The sequence below is a fragment of the Siphateles boraxobius genome, unplaced genomic scaffold (genome assembly GCF_051911475.1).
Source record: "Siphateles boraxobius isolate OS27281-9 unplaced genomic scaffold, OSU_SipBor_1 103, whole genome shotgun sequence".
Lineage (NCBI taxonomy): Eukaryota > Metazoa > Chordata > Actinopteri > Cypriniformes > Leuciscidae > Siphateles > Siphateles boraxobius.
The window spans coordinates 1,263,816-1,279,309 of record NW_027508704.1 but is presented as its reverse complement, the minus strand read 5'-3'; the positions used below and the strand labels follow the sequence as shown (position 1 = coordinate 1,279,309).

General features: G+C 36.0%; 1 protein-coding gene across 5 annotated transcripts in view; it reads right to left on the bottom strand.

The window, feature by feature from the left end:
* Positions 1–15,494, bottom strand: part of abcc3 (ATP-binding cassette, sub-family C (CFTR/MRP), member 3) — a 111,898-nt gene extending 96,404 nt beyond the window's left edge. For 2 of the 5 annotated variants that reach the window (XR_013207656.1, XR_013207663.1), the window contains exon 1: positions 15,190–15,448. Coding sequence is in view for 2 of the 5 variants with exons in the window: in XM_077245659.1 (XP_077101774.1) it covers positions 15,190–15,225 (36 nt within the window). In the remaining 3 variants the exon portion in view is untranslated. Of the gene's footprint in view, positions 1–15,189 lie in introns of all 5 variants that reach the window. The other 3 variants (XR_013207669.1, XM_077245659.1, XM_077245660.1) reach the window with 3 other exon arrangements.

Here is a 15,494-nt window from a genome sequence, read left to right as displayed (position 1 = left end):
CATTGCCATAACAACGTCAGCTCTGCCTGTCCTGAGGCTTCCTACACTGTAAACTAAACAGTAACGAACAATGACGTCGATTTGACCATATTAATGCGAGCGCGATGATAAAACATTGGAAGAACTAGTTATTCAACCCGAAGTTCGCGTTTCCCTGGTGTCTGCGCGCGCAATAAGTGGGCGGGCGGTATGCTAATGTTTCGGCTTGACGTCACAACGAAACGGCTTATGACTCGTTTGAAAAAAACGATTCATTTAATTGACTCAGAGTCGACTCTTACTTTTGAAAGACAATAACTTAATATACGGTGCACTTTCAGATTTAAAAAACTCTGCAGGACGTTTTCATTCACTTAGAGCTATGTTACACACTACAGGAAAGGTCATTTTCAAAAATCCATAATAGGGGCCCTTTAAGGCATCAACGTTTTTTTAAACCTTATTTTTATTATATTATGAATCTTTTATATTGCTTTTGGCAACAAATTACATTTGTTTTGTATATAAATATAAATTAAGCACAGGTCTACGAACAAAAGTTGTTAATATCATTAGAAAATGCAAACTTTGGCGAGCAGTGGAAATTAAATCAGTTATTCATATATAAATAGTAGGGCTGGGTAAAAAATATCGATTTCTCGATTTTAATCGATTCTCATTTTTACGAACCGATATCGATTCTTAAATCCCAAGAATCGATTAGTCATCCTGTTTTCAGTTGATGAATGAATGGAACATTGTAGCGCGCATCCCATCCAATAAACGCAATAATCTTTATGCTTTGTTACTATTGATATTAAACAAAGTCTCAGATTTCAAATTACGTCCATTTTCTTACGAAATTCAAAAACATAAATACCGTTTTGGCGCTGTGGCGAGAGATCGCTCTGGCAGCTCAAGAGAAGCAGCAGCGCCGAGCACACATGATCTTCTCTTCCGCCTTAATATTACCAGTTACAGCGTGAAATAAACATGAATGAGCATCTGAAAGTGTGTTAAAAGATAGAGTACAACTTATCGAAATCCTTGTTGTCACATGGAATCGCTCAATCATTGTTTCAACCGAGGAAAGACGTCAGTAAAACAGCTTGTAAACAATGTCATGTAACGTCACATTTACCTCAGAAAAACCATATCCAGTGACCATGAACTCGTTAGTCAGCTAGAAAAATTAACTCTAGAGAGGAGCATTTTGCTAAATATATGCACCATATTACATATGCACTTTATGTTATTTTATAATTATTTTATGTTTTTCAATATCTAATGCATGTTTGAATAAATCTGGCAAGTTTTTATGACAGCCTCCATTTAAATATTTATATTTCATATAACTTTATTATTAGAAAAATAAGTAAAAGTGTAATTGTTTGTATTCAAATCAGTAAATCTTTACCTTTAATATTAGGCTATAGTAGGCTAATGAAATAATTTTAATGATACAACTGACTCCCATAGTTTACAGCATTGGTTAAGAGATTTGTTTTCCTTGAGAAAATTTGCCATGTATTGTACCTGATATCCAAAATAATCAATATTGAATCGAATCGAATCGTAATCGAAATCGAATCGAATTGCAAGCTTGTGAATCGAATCGAATTGTGAAATTTGTGTCAATACCCAGCCCTAATAAATACGTTATAGGGAGAAATCAGTTTTAGATGTAAAATACAAGTGTCAGCAGCTCCAGCTCTATGTTTTCCGTCTACAGACACATTGTTTGAAAAATACCAGCTGAGAAACACAAATTGTTCCCACTGAGAGTCCACACAACACACTCTTACATCACAGTCTGCAACCGTTTCACATTTACAGTCATCTGGTACTTCTGTAGTGGTGAACAGAAGCTACAACTAATACTTTACATTTACATTTATGCATTTGGCAGAAGCGACTCATATTGCATTTCAATGTACACATTTACATTCTTATCAGTTCTTGCTTTCCCTGGGAATCGAACCCATGACCTTGGCGTTGCAAGCACCAACGCTCTACTGTTTGAGCGACAGGAAAGCTTAATTCCAGTTATTTGCTTATTTGCACCATTGGCAAAAGAAAAAATTCCAATTACTTTCCAAAAGAGGAAAAAGGAGGTAGAAAGATGTAAAATTTTCCCTCAGCTGTTGTTAGAAACAGTCACGTTTACAATGATATCATGCCAAGTATATGTTATATATACATTACATTAATGCATTATAGTACATTTAATACAATAAAATATATTTTGAAAAAATTACTGTGGAAAAGGGTACATTATTAAAAGGACTAAAAGATTCACTTTACAATCATTTCAATTTTGAGGAGTTTGAAAATGGTTTGAATAAATGATTTCATTTCCACTGCTGGTCGAAAGTTTGGATTTTCTGATACTAACAACTTTTGTTTGATAATTTAAATGGATATACAAAACAAATGTAATTTGATGCTATAGCAATTTAAAAGATTCGTAAGATTAAAATAATTTAAAAAAACTAAGACATCATTTTAAGTATAATCAACTTGGCTACACTCAAAAAACGTTTAAACCTTTTTTTTTTAAAGATTTACGCAATTTAATCAATAGTAAAATTCCATCAAATTGAATTGAATAATCCTTACGTTATTAAATTGAATAAATTGAACAATCCTTAATCAATTATTCAATTCAATTACATAAGGATATTTCAATTCAATTTGATGGAATTTTACTATTAAAGCAGCACTATGTCGTTTTTGCGTGTTTTGCTCTCGGGGTCCCCCTACAGTTGGGAAACAGTATTGTCTTCTAATACTGTCGTGAAATCTGTCATGGTTACACCTGGGGCCTATACCATGAAGCCGGTTTAGGTGGCTAGCCAGCTATGTTTCAGTTTAAATTTGCGTCAACCCTGGGTTTTAGGGACCATGAAAGTGGTTTGGCTTTTAGCAGTGTTCATCGCCATAGTAACTTACGCTCCACGGCTAACCCGGTCCGGGGCAGGTTATGTTCCAGGTCAGAGGTTGCAAACTGAACTTGGACCAATCAGCTGCGAGCAAAGTGTCACATGCCTGATGCGATAAAGTCACTCCACGAGTTTCTACTCCAAATTAAAGGTCACTACATAGCAAATGATTTTTAAAGACAAAATCGTCTGGTTTTTAGTGATGCTTATTTAGAATAATAAATATGTATGATTTAGATATTATTTATGTAATTATTATACCCTTTATCAATCACACATGTACAATTTTAGTTAATCGATTATTATTACGCAGTTTAAATGAATAAATATATAAAGGTAATATAAATACGCTTTAGCACCAATAGATGAAGCTATAAAATGACTATATGTGAGCTTAAATGATCAATTCTGTCTATACCTTTATCAGCTGTATAAAATAACTTCAGAACTTTTACTTGCACTGATATACAGTAGCGAGACTTTTTCTTTTAGTTGTCCTCTTTCATAGACAGCTGTTTTCTTCTTGCTGTGTAAATTTGTTTAAATTCTTACTATTTTAATACTTTTATTTAATAAGTGAATTTTGCTGCTTCTCTCGCGAGAAATTAATCTCAGTTTCACTCTTTCTCAGCGTGTGATTGGCTGTTCGCTACTGATGTCACACTTAAACTCCTAAACTCAGGATCAAAGCCTGGGTTGACAGAGAAAGTTGATGATCAGCATCATGGTACCAACAAAGCCTGGTTGGATTGGTTTGGTTTTGTCAACTCTAAACTAATCCTGTAACCCTGAGTTTGTTCAACTACCATCATGGTACAGGCCTCAGGCGATACACGTGTGCATTTGTTGACAAGCCGATACCGTCTTGAGTTCTCGCGAGTTCTCACGTCTTGGACAGACTGCCAGCGTTGCGTGTGAAATGTCTTCATCCCAGGTACATTGGCATATATTTCAGCATGTCATATGAATATAACTTCATGGGTTTTATTGTATTTCAAACGTCAAAAGATCGCGTAGCTCACGTTTACAAGACAGCGTCATTATAGTAGCCTATTGTCTACTGTTTTACATAGCGGATATGCTAATTCAATTCAATGTTTGTGTGGTAGGTAATAGCCATATATCGTCAATATTGTTAAATTTAAACTACCTTAGATGAATCTGCAAATTTGAAAATCGATTTGCATTATAGCCTGAGGCAAGACACTTTCACCAGAAAAATAAATACACAAACATATCAGCCTGCAGACATTAGGATAGTTATCCTGAAAGATTATTTATTATAACCATCGTAAACTAGCATGTTAGTGTAGCTACCAGATTGATCATTCGCTACTCTACTAGCATTACTTGATTCATGAAGATAAATGGAGGACCAGATAGATTCCGTAACATGGCCAGGCCTTTTACAGCCTTTTACATTTCGCGCGATAGTCAGCTCCCTGACTCCCTGATTTATTTATACATTTATAAACACTTTATAGATGACTGACTGCTGCGCTTGTGACAGGGAGAATGTTACTGAAAGAACGAGCATAGAGAGAGAGAGAGCTGGTCGCGCGCGCACACTCTCACCGTCTTCAAACGTTCTTGCTCTCTCTCCAATAGTGATCCTCGTCCGGTCTTTTATTTTGTCACTCTCCCTTTTTCTTCTTTTAGTCTCCTCTGACAAAACCTTTGCCTTCTTCCTTTTAGTTGTTGCTTCGGTCATGACAACAACACACAGACGGGTATCAAACGCTAGTTGGGCTCTCACGTCAGAATCTGAGGAAGTGGGGGAAGTGAAAGCAGTCGAATTTTGTATTTTTGTTTGTGCTCGGGTTCCTACCCGAAACCCGAAGTTACATAGTGCCAGTTAATTAGTTAATTAGTTAGTGCTATTGTAAGTCGATGTACCATCTCAAGGGTCTTGGAAATATATAATGAAGGTTGAAAAACCAAGTAGCCAGGAGTTTTGTTTTTTGTTAATAATAATAACAATATCCAGTCAAAAGTTTTAAAACTCTGTTCTGCTCACCAAGGCTGCATTTATTTGATTAAAAATACAACAACAACAACAAAAAAACAGTAATATTGTGAGATATTATTAGAATGTAAATCAGCTGTTTTCTATGTGAATATATAATAAAGTGTAATTTATTCCTGTGATCAAAGCTGAATTTTCAGCATCATTACTCCAGTCTTCAGTGTCACATGATCCTTCAGAAATCACTATAATATGATGATTTGATGCTCAAGAAACATGAAAAATTCAAGTGTTCATGTAAAACTTAATAACAAAGTGAATGTTTATGGTGCGAAAAAAGTTGACTTCAAGCAAAGGATTAATGCTGTAAAAATGTGGAATGACCTCTTTAATAATATGTTACTCCAGTTCTCCAGGTTCTTGCCCTACATTCACAGGTATAAAGCTTGTCCTGTACATTGAGATTGGACTGCAAAGCCACGTTGGGTCACGGTGCTTATCACAAGTTGCTTTTGTCACACAATCAACACCCTTATATACTGTAGAAAGGCGGTTGCAATATCACAATGCATACAGTGTTCTCAAAAACCTCAAACCACAGTAAGAGAAAAAGTATGGTTAATAATTATCGTGCTTCATGCTGGCATACAGTAACACACACCGGACCAGACGAAGATGAAAATAACAACAGATGTAGATCCATATATATATATGTGTGTGTGCATGGATGCATCTGAAAACAAGCATTTAACTGTATTATATAAGCATAATTATACATCAAAAACCCATATTGGTTCACCACTAATGTTTGGTTCGCCCACAGATACTAACCTAAATGACCTAAATTATTTTTTTATTTCAATGAAATTAATTTACTATATTTTAGTTTGATAATGTTTTTTATTTAATATTTTGTATTTTAGGGGATTTTATATGGTACTAAATTATATTTACACTCTATTTATAATCCATTTATTCACTTTTTGAGCTTAGACCTGACAACTTAATTTCTAACTTACACTGTTGTAAATCTTGAATGCTTTAAAACACAGACTGAAGTTTGATCTTTTTTTAAAGACGACACTTGGCAGATTATTGCTGAAGTGAGAAAAGTTTAAAAAAGTGAACTTTAAAAAAGTTACAGAATTTTACGTTAATTGTTATGGAAAATGTGCCAAAATACTATTTCCAATTTTTATATGAAATATATATTTTCAAAAAGAATAATTTCCTTATTCTTCTACTCTAAAATTGTGAGAAAATCAAAGACATAAATCTAAACAAGTTGTGTTCAAAATTTGAGGTTGATACCTGAAAAAATTAGCGTTCAGTGAGATGTTGTTCGGCTGCAGTACCGAACGCTTCCACTAGAGGAAACTCGTCTTTATTATTTCCAATGTGCTCATTTTTGATCGCGATTTTTTTTTTCAGGGCCATTTAACATTTATGAATCATATATATGATTTTATTTTTTGTGTCCACATGGCAAGTGCCAAAATCATTACCAAGTTTCCAATGAAAAAAAAATAAAAAACGTAAAAATGTTTGGCCAAAAATGACATAAGAGCACCAGAGGGTAAAGACATTATCATGAGATCTATAGTGAAGTTAGACTGCAGCACTAATGCAATCATTAGCTGTATTATTGGTAATATTCATTCACATAAATGCATAATTAAACAGATACTATCATTTACAGTGAGTGCGCTGTGTAAATATGATCCGTATCACATGAAATTCTCAATAGCCGTAACACCAAACTCCGCAATCCAAACATGCATTCAGATTTACACAATGACTAGCAAAACAAGCGACTTCAACAGGAAGTGTGTGTGACACAAGGACCAACTTTTGCTTTCCAAACACACACTGTTCAAGCACATATTTCCTTCCCAAGCTATCATAAGACACTGAAGTCTCACGAGGGGAATTCACACCGCTTAAACGAAGAAGTGAAACCCAAACGATATATTTAGAGACAGAGATTTTCCAATTGTTAATGGGAAATGCAACAACACAAGGTCAATAATTGGCACATCATTATTAGCATCATGCGGCACATTTAAGGCTTTATTATGCTGCGTTTTTGCTCACGTGATTTCAGTTGCATGTGATTTTATCAGTTTATATCGACTGGTAACAAATCAGCACATTCTCAATCAAAAGTCATTTTGCTACATAGTAGTGTTACTGGACACACTTTAACATTAGTAATGTATTAACTAACATGAACTAACCATGAGCAATACATTTGTTACTGTATTTGTTCATCTTTGTTAACATTAGTTAATAAAAAAAAGCTGTTTAATGTCAGTTCATGTTAGTTCACAGTGCATTCACTATTGTTAACAAGATTTTAATAAAGTATTAGTAAATGTGGAAATTAATATTAACAAAGATTAATAAATGCTGTATTCATGGAGTTCATTGTTAGTTCATGTTAATAATGTTCACTAATGAACCTTATTGTGAAGTGTTACCGTTTTACTCAATAGTTTTTAACCGTGTAAAACGAACGCTGGCCAGCTTGAATCAAGAGATTGTAATAAATAATTATGCTTTTTCGAATATTGCCTTTCATGCAGTGTGTAATAGAGCTGTTTGTGAAATGTAAAAGCTCTGCAAAGCTTAAAAGTTTTTAAAAAAATTAAGTTTTTAGCTGTGTCCGAAACCGCTCCATATATCCACTATATAGTGCACTATATATCACTATATCAGGTGTCGGCCATTTTGTAGTGGTGTGAATGACATCATTCCCTACATTCGTTCACTACTTTTACCCACAATCCTCTCTGAATATGAGTGTACTAGGGATGCTAACCGGCGATGACCGTTTGACCGATGGTTGACCGTATCAACGTTAACCGATCAAAGTTGTCGGTAGTCGGTTAAAAAAAAAAGTGATCTCTAAATTAGGCTATTATAGCCTAGACAGTGGACAAATCGCTACTACAGTTAGCCATCTCATGCCAAGATATTTTTGTGTGAAGTGAACAAATCCCTCACACTAAATTTTTCATAACTCGCCTGTTTGTACTTAATAAACCAATAAAAACATTTGGCGCGAGCTCACAGCGTTTGGGTTCGCGCGCTCACAAGGTTTCCGAAAAGTAAAGGCTACAGGCTAAAACACTGGAGGTTAGAGCCAGGGCGGACGACAGGATGAAGCGTGCAAAGAAAAGTAGTGTGTGGGACCATGTCACCAAAAAGAATGACACAGATGTAAGTTGCAACTTGTGTGATACAGTGCTCAAAGCAACACCAAATAAGTTAGCCTACCGCCGCCGCTACACACACGCTCGCTGTTTATCCAGCACCGGCTTTGGAATCAACAATGGCCACAGACAAGGTAGGGTATGATGCATGATTTTATGAAAGACATCACACACGAAGAAAAACTATGTATGCCGTAAAGCAGTCGAATTTTGTAGTTCTTTTTATGCTCTTTTTGTTACTACCCGAAACCCGAAGTTACATGCCAGTAAAAGCGATACAGACCACGTCAGGCTATGGCAGACGTGTCAAGTCGATGTACCATCACAAGGGTCTTGGAAATATATATGGAGGCTTGAGCAACAGAACGCCGTTGTATCAGCTGCTGCAGTCCGTAACTTATGTTCGAAATGAACGAGTAGGCTACATCATGAATCCATTTTCCAAACCGTGTTTTTGACTTATTCTTGACTTATTATTTTACATTTGATTACTTTTTTTCCGTTTCTGTAGTATTTCTGAATACTAGTGTTGTTAGACCTAAACTTTTCTCTTTATTTCATGTATTTATTTGTGCTACTTTTTTCAATTTAATTCAAAGATTGAAATCAAGCTTTCTTTTGTTGTGTAAAGTAAAAAAAAATGACCCCATTGTAAAAACACAAATACAATGAGTCAGCAAACATTTAGCTGAACATATTTTTAAAAAACTCCCCCCTCATATTAAGAAATCCCCCCATAAGAATAACCAAAAGGGGGATTTCCCCCCTATTTTCCAAAACGAGTGTGTGTGTGTGTGTGTGTGTGTGTGTGTGTGTGTGTGTGTGTGTGTGTGTGTGTGTGTGTGTGTGTGTGTGTGTGTGTGTGAGCGGAAGGCAGAGCGGCAGAGAGATGCGACAGAGTTGCGAAATTCCAGGCGCGGCTCGAAATGGCGGTTATTTCAAATAGCGTAGCATATTTTAAACTAATCGGTTAACCGGTTTCAACCGGCTAATGAGGCTTGGTGGTCGGTCAAGAATTTTTTTTAGTTTTCGCCATCCCTAGAGTGTACATTCGACTTACACTTGCTGAAGCGCTATTTCCCACAATCCATTGCGGCGAGACCGAGTGCGCGAGTTTACACCAGAGATTACAGCTTTCTTATTTCTGCTTTAACTTTTATTTCATGCTAGTTTTAGGGTTTTTTCTACCTTTTTTTTATTAATCATTACTTGAATAAAACATATTAAAATATCGAGACAATATTATATAGATGAATTTTAAAATTAAATGTAATTATATTAATAAGGTAATTATATAGGTATATATGTTTTTATTAAAATATATTATTTATGCTTTGTTTTACTAACAGCCAGGTGTTTTAATAATTTAATAAACTGTAAGGAAAAGATTATAATTTGGTGGATGATTTAAAAATATTCGTTAATCTGTAGTTGTCAGAGTTGTTGCAGGATGCCGAAGACGAGGACACGGGAACTGAAGTATAGTTGATTTATTTACAAACTAAACTTACAGGAACAGACAGAAACAAAGGAAACTCCAGGACTTCAAAAACACACAACCTTACATCGACGACGACCAACCAACACTGAAGGAAAACACAAGGCTTAAAAGAACTGGGACTAATGGGATGATTAACAGAACACAGGTGAAGAAACTGAACACAAACGAGGAGCGGGAAAACTAACAGGACTGAAACAAAATCACAAAAGACGGGGGTGAACAAGATCACAAAACTGAACTAATAACACATAGAAAACGTGACAGTAGTAGGCCTAGTGTATTCATTCGAATGTAATAATCATAACGGTATATATAATTACGAAATAAAGTCATTATGATTGTTATTGTTGTTAATATTATTTTATAAAGTAAGTGACATGTAAGTTAAAAGGAATTTGATCACTACAGTGTAAACGTCAGCGTCCGAATTCACTCACTTCATCTCTACACTCCTTGCAGATGTAGTGCACTCGAAGGCCGCACACTATATAGGGATTAGTGAACGAGTGAGCGGTTTCGGACACAGCTTTTGTCTCCTTAAAGAAAGAATCGATTCTGCCTGAAACGAATCGTCAGTAATTCCAGTCTCAGTTCCGTGACATTTCTACGTAGGTTTGTAACTAATTTGCATAAATGGTAATGATTGGCTGAGCAGCGTCTCTTTGCTCCGCCCTCAAACCCTGTAGTTTATCTGAGACTGGAAGAGTTTGGTTCGTGTTGTTCATGTCGAGAAGACGCTTTTTTCTGAGATTGATACAGTAAAACCCACGCCATCGTTACTGTTCGTATTACTGGCTTAGAGAGACTGAATCTTCAAACCAAGCGTTTCAGACACTGAGAGAAAGAGATTATGAGGAAATGTGTTTTTTGAGCTTGAATGCGTGTAAACCTGAACGAATAAAGCTTCCATTCTATCTATCTATCTCTCTCTCTATCTATCTATCTATATACATCTATCTATCTATCTATCTATCTATCTAACTATATACATCTATCTATCTATCTAACTATCTAACTATCTATCTATATACATCTATCTATCTCTATCTATCTAACTATCTATCTATCTATCTATCTATCTAACTATCTATCTATATACATCTATCTATCTATCTATCTATCTATCTATCTATCAGTCTATCTATATACATCTATCTCTCTATCTATCTATCTATCTATCTATATACATCTATCTATCTATCTAACTATCTAACTATCTATCTATATACATCTATCTATCTCTATCTATCTAACTATCTATCTATCTATCTATCTATCTAACTATCTATCTATATACATCTATCTATCTATCTATCTATCTATCTATCTATCAGTCTATCTATATACATCTATCTATTTAGCTACATATATCTCTCTATCTATCTATATACATCTATCTATTTATCTATCTATATACATCTATCTATTTATCTACATCTATCTATCTATTTATCTACATCTATCTATCTATCTATCTATATCCATCTATCTATTTATCTACATCTATCTATCTATCTATATACTTCTATCTATTTATCTACATCTATCTATCTATATACATCTATCTATTTATCTACATCTATATATCATCTATCTATATACATCTATCTATATACATCTATCTATGTATCTACATCTATCCATCTATCTATATACACCTATCTATTTATCTACATTTATCTATCTATCTATATACATCTATCTATATACATCTATCTATTTATCTACATCTATCTATCTATCTATATACATCTATCTATCTATCTATCTATCTATTTATCTATCTATCTATATACATCTATCATCTATTATCTACATATATATATATATATATATCCATCTATCTATCTAAAATTTTATTGTTTAAATAAAAAAAGACAAACAAATTGCACAATTTGTGATGTAACTCCTTAAAAAGACTATGTTGAAATCTGACTGCCCAAAAATGAATAACACTTGACTTTATATTCTTGTCATTATAAAGCAGAACAACACACAATTAGCACATTAAAATACAAAAATACTGTATAGTAAATGTTTTCTGCAGTTAATAGGAAAGTATTTCATCAGAGATCTGGAATCCCTCCATAGTAACTGAACTAAACAGAAGCACCCGAGGGAGACGGACGGCGTTAAATAAGTAATGGGTTCCTTTTATTTAAACATTTATTAAATAATCCCCCAGAAAGCAGGCACTTTAGTCTTTAAGTGTTGGCCTGAAGTGACCGCAGTGCTAATAGGGATTTATCCGATCACGAGACAATCCAGGCTAAATCCAGCAGGACGACGCTGATGAGAAACAAACACGGGTCAAACGAGGCCAGGGATTAGAAACAGAGCAGCGAACAAATATTAATATAAATATTTCCGGCCCCAAACGAGAGACCTTACCTGACATTTCACACACGCCAGTAATAGCTTTAGCTCTCGTTATAATAACATTCAGAGTTAAAGATTTGGTCAAACCAAAAATTATTCAAAATTAATATTTTTTTATATTGTTTTACTAGTGTGTGCAGGACACTATAGTTCATTTATGTAAGTGAGGAGAGCAGAATAAAGTAAACGGTGACATATTATACCCAAATATTCTTCATACAGTGTGAAATTTATACAAATTTGTGACCAAAAATGATTGGGACACTTTGAGCTGATCATGTTTTGCTGAAGTGTTTGTTCTTTAATTGCTAATGCAGCTTTTTACAGCACAGACTGAACAACATGAAGCATTGCTTGGTGATTGGTTGAGCTAAACTGGTATTATCTAATTGTGTAGTTAAATTTGACAGCTGACAGATATTCAACATAATTCATGTGTGAGAGTCTAACAGAAGTGAAATATCAACTGAGTTCTTGTCAGATTTTATTACCATTTTCTAAACTATAGCGAATGTTGTTTGTTTGCTGAGCATTGAGAGGAATCTCACCTACACGTGAATTATGAAATCAATAGCATATTTTATGGATTATATGAAATTGACATTTTTCACACAAGGTTATCGGAGTAAAGCATCATTGGCTCGACACTGGAATATAGTTTACATCAGCAAATATACACTTTGAAATTCCATTAAACACCTATACAACTACAAACTATTATTGTTAGCAGCAATATGGCTTTATTTGAATATTTTAGAGCATATTAATATCGCTGACAGTAAGATAGATCACGTAAACAACCGGAGAGTTTAGAGATTCAGTGAAATGAGTCAGTGTGTTTAATGAGAAAGACGTTCCGCAGCGTCCATTAATATTAACATTAATATGTTATTTGTCTCCTAATTCTGTGTTATTGAGGATCAGGGCACGTCGTCACAGGCTCTGGAGAGAAACATCTGCTGTTTGCAATGTAATTCCAGGTAAAGGCCTATTCTCAGGGTCATTCGACTCTACCATACAGTCTGTATTACAGACAATCAACACTATGTAGGTTAAGAAGAAATGCAAAGGGCTGTAAATCTCTTCTGTTCCCCTGCTTGACGCCTCAATCACTGAGTCTTCAGTCCTGGGTCAAGACTGGACACATGCGCATGAAAATGAAGAGTCTTTGGTCATATATATTGTATTAAGTGCACGTGCAACCACCCCAAGTACCTTAGCAACTGCATAGCAACACCTTAGTAACCACCCATGTCACCTTAGCAACCGCATAGCAACACCATAGCAACCACCTGAAGAACTCTAGCAACACCATAGCAGCCACCCAGAACATCCTAGCAACACCCTCAAACACCTAGCAACACTCTAGAAACCATCCAGTATACCCTAGCAACCACTCATGCCACTTTAACAACCGCATAGCAAAAATCCTAGCAACCACCCCAAGTACTCTAGCAACACCCTTAACCACCTAGAAACCATCCAGTATACCCTAGCAACCTCTTAGCAACCACTCGTGCCACTCTAAAAACCGCATAGCAACACCCTAGCAACCAGACCAAGTACTCTATCAACACCATAGCGACCAGCCAGAACACCCTAGCAACACCCTCAACCACCTAGCAACACACTAGCAACCATCCAGTATAGCCTAGCAACCACTCATGCCACCCTAGCAACCGCATAGCAACACCCTAGCAACCACGCCAGGTACTCTAACAACACCATAGCAGCCATCGAGCACACCCTATCAACACCATCAACCACCTAGTAACCATCCAGTAGGCTATACCCTAGCAACCACTCATGCCACCCTAGCAACCGCCTAGAGACACCCTAGCAACCAAGTGCCGAGTTTTGCCACTGCAAGCACCACTCACATGTTCTTCAGGAAATGTACATTCTTATTATTATTCTTCTGTACACCGTTTGTCATAGACCCGTGAATGAGGCGTCAGATCGACTCTCATTTAAGCTCTACATTACAGAAGAACACACTGCTGTGTTCACTCAGCTCACGCTGCACAGTTTGATCATCAGTGATATGATTATGGCTGTGCAGCTGCTGTGATGAACTGGAGCTATAGGCGTATTGTTCAGCTGGTTTTACTCTCTCAGGGTTAGATTACCGGGTCTCTTCAGGATCACTGATGCAGGAGACGCAGGGAAACACACTGCTCTCTTCATCTCCTGATCTGCATCTGTGTGTGTGTGTGTGTGTGTGTGTGTGTGTGTGTGTGTGTGTGTGTGTGTGTGTGTGTGTGTGTGTGTGTGTGTGTGTGTGTGTGTGTGTGTGTGTGTGTGTGTGTTTGTGTGTGTGTGTGTGTAGGCATAGTTACAAGCAACTAACCTAACCCTATAGTAAGTACATGTAGTTAATCAATTAGTACACAGTACTTACATGTATAATTACACTGTAACAACTAAGTGTATATAATCCATCATTCAGTTTATAAAATACAGTTTCATAAATGTTAAACTTAATTGAACTTTATGCATATAATTTAATTTTCAATGCTACATTTAATTTCATTCAGCTTTTGGATGTTTGTAGAAAAGGCTTTTTATTTAAATAAACTGTTTGCTAATATATAATTCCTAAATATATTCCAGGTCATCCAGGTTTTTTCCATTATTGAAGTATTAAAGCTCAATTCTTTTTTTTAGTAGAGTATCTATTACTGTATGTACTTCACTGCATTGCTTTACCTTGAGTTTCTTATCCTATTTTTTGTGTGTGATACATGTATCCCTTTTGATCTTTGTTCAATAAAAAAAAACCAAGTATTCAAACTCAAACCTCGTTTCTCGCTGTTGAACCGAATCACTAAGAATCGAACACGTCCGGTGTTCGGTTCACTGAGAAGTTGAACAGTGCTCGGAACCGCATACTACTCATAATACTTTTATCACATCTTTTTTTATAGCAGAAATAGTACGCTAGTATGCGGCTCCGAATTCAGCACGAGACAACAGTTGACTCTAGAACACAAGAACCGATTCACTAAAAATTCGGAACCGATTCACTGAAACGATCCAACTCATAAGATTAGACGCTTTGCTTCTGCGTAACGCGCCACTCCAGCAACTCATATGCTTCGTTTGTAGTTTAACGAGTGTCAAGGAAACAGAGCACAGCAGAAAAGCTTCTTTATAAATAATTCACAGCTAAAAACAGCCAAACACAGATGTGTTTCGAGAACTCACCCAGAATGGCAGCTCGCGGCCGCATAAGAGCTCCATTTGCGCTGATGTATATGGACCTCTTCCTAGTGCCGAGAGGATGTGGCTGCTTTTCTCTTTTCTTATTGCATGCAACTAAAACACACGGTCATGGACGACACACACTGCACCGACGGACAGCCAGATAGTGTGTGTGTGTGTGTGTGTGTGTGTGTGAGTGTGGCCGGTCCCGACCCTCCTCCCCCCGTCCAGAACCGAGAGTGCATTAGAGACAGTCAGTCTGTCACTCAGAGGTTGTCATGGCACGAGACTCCGCCCACTTTCTGCGC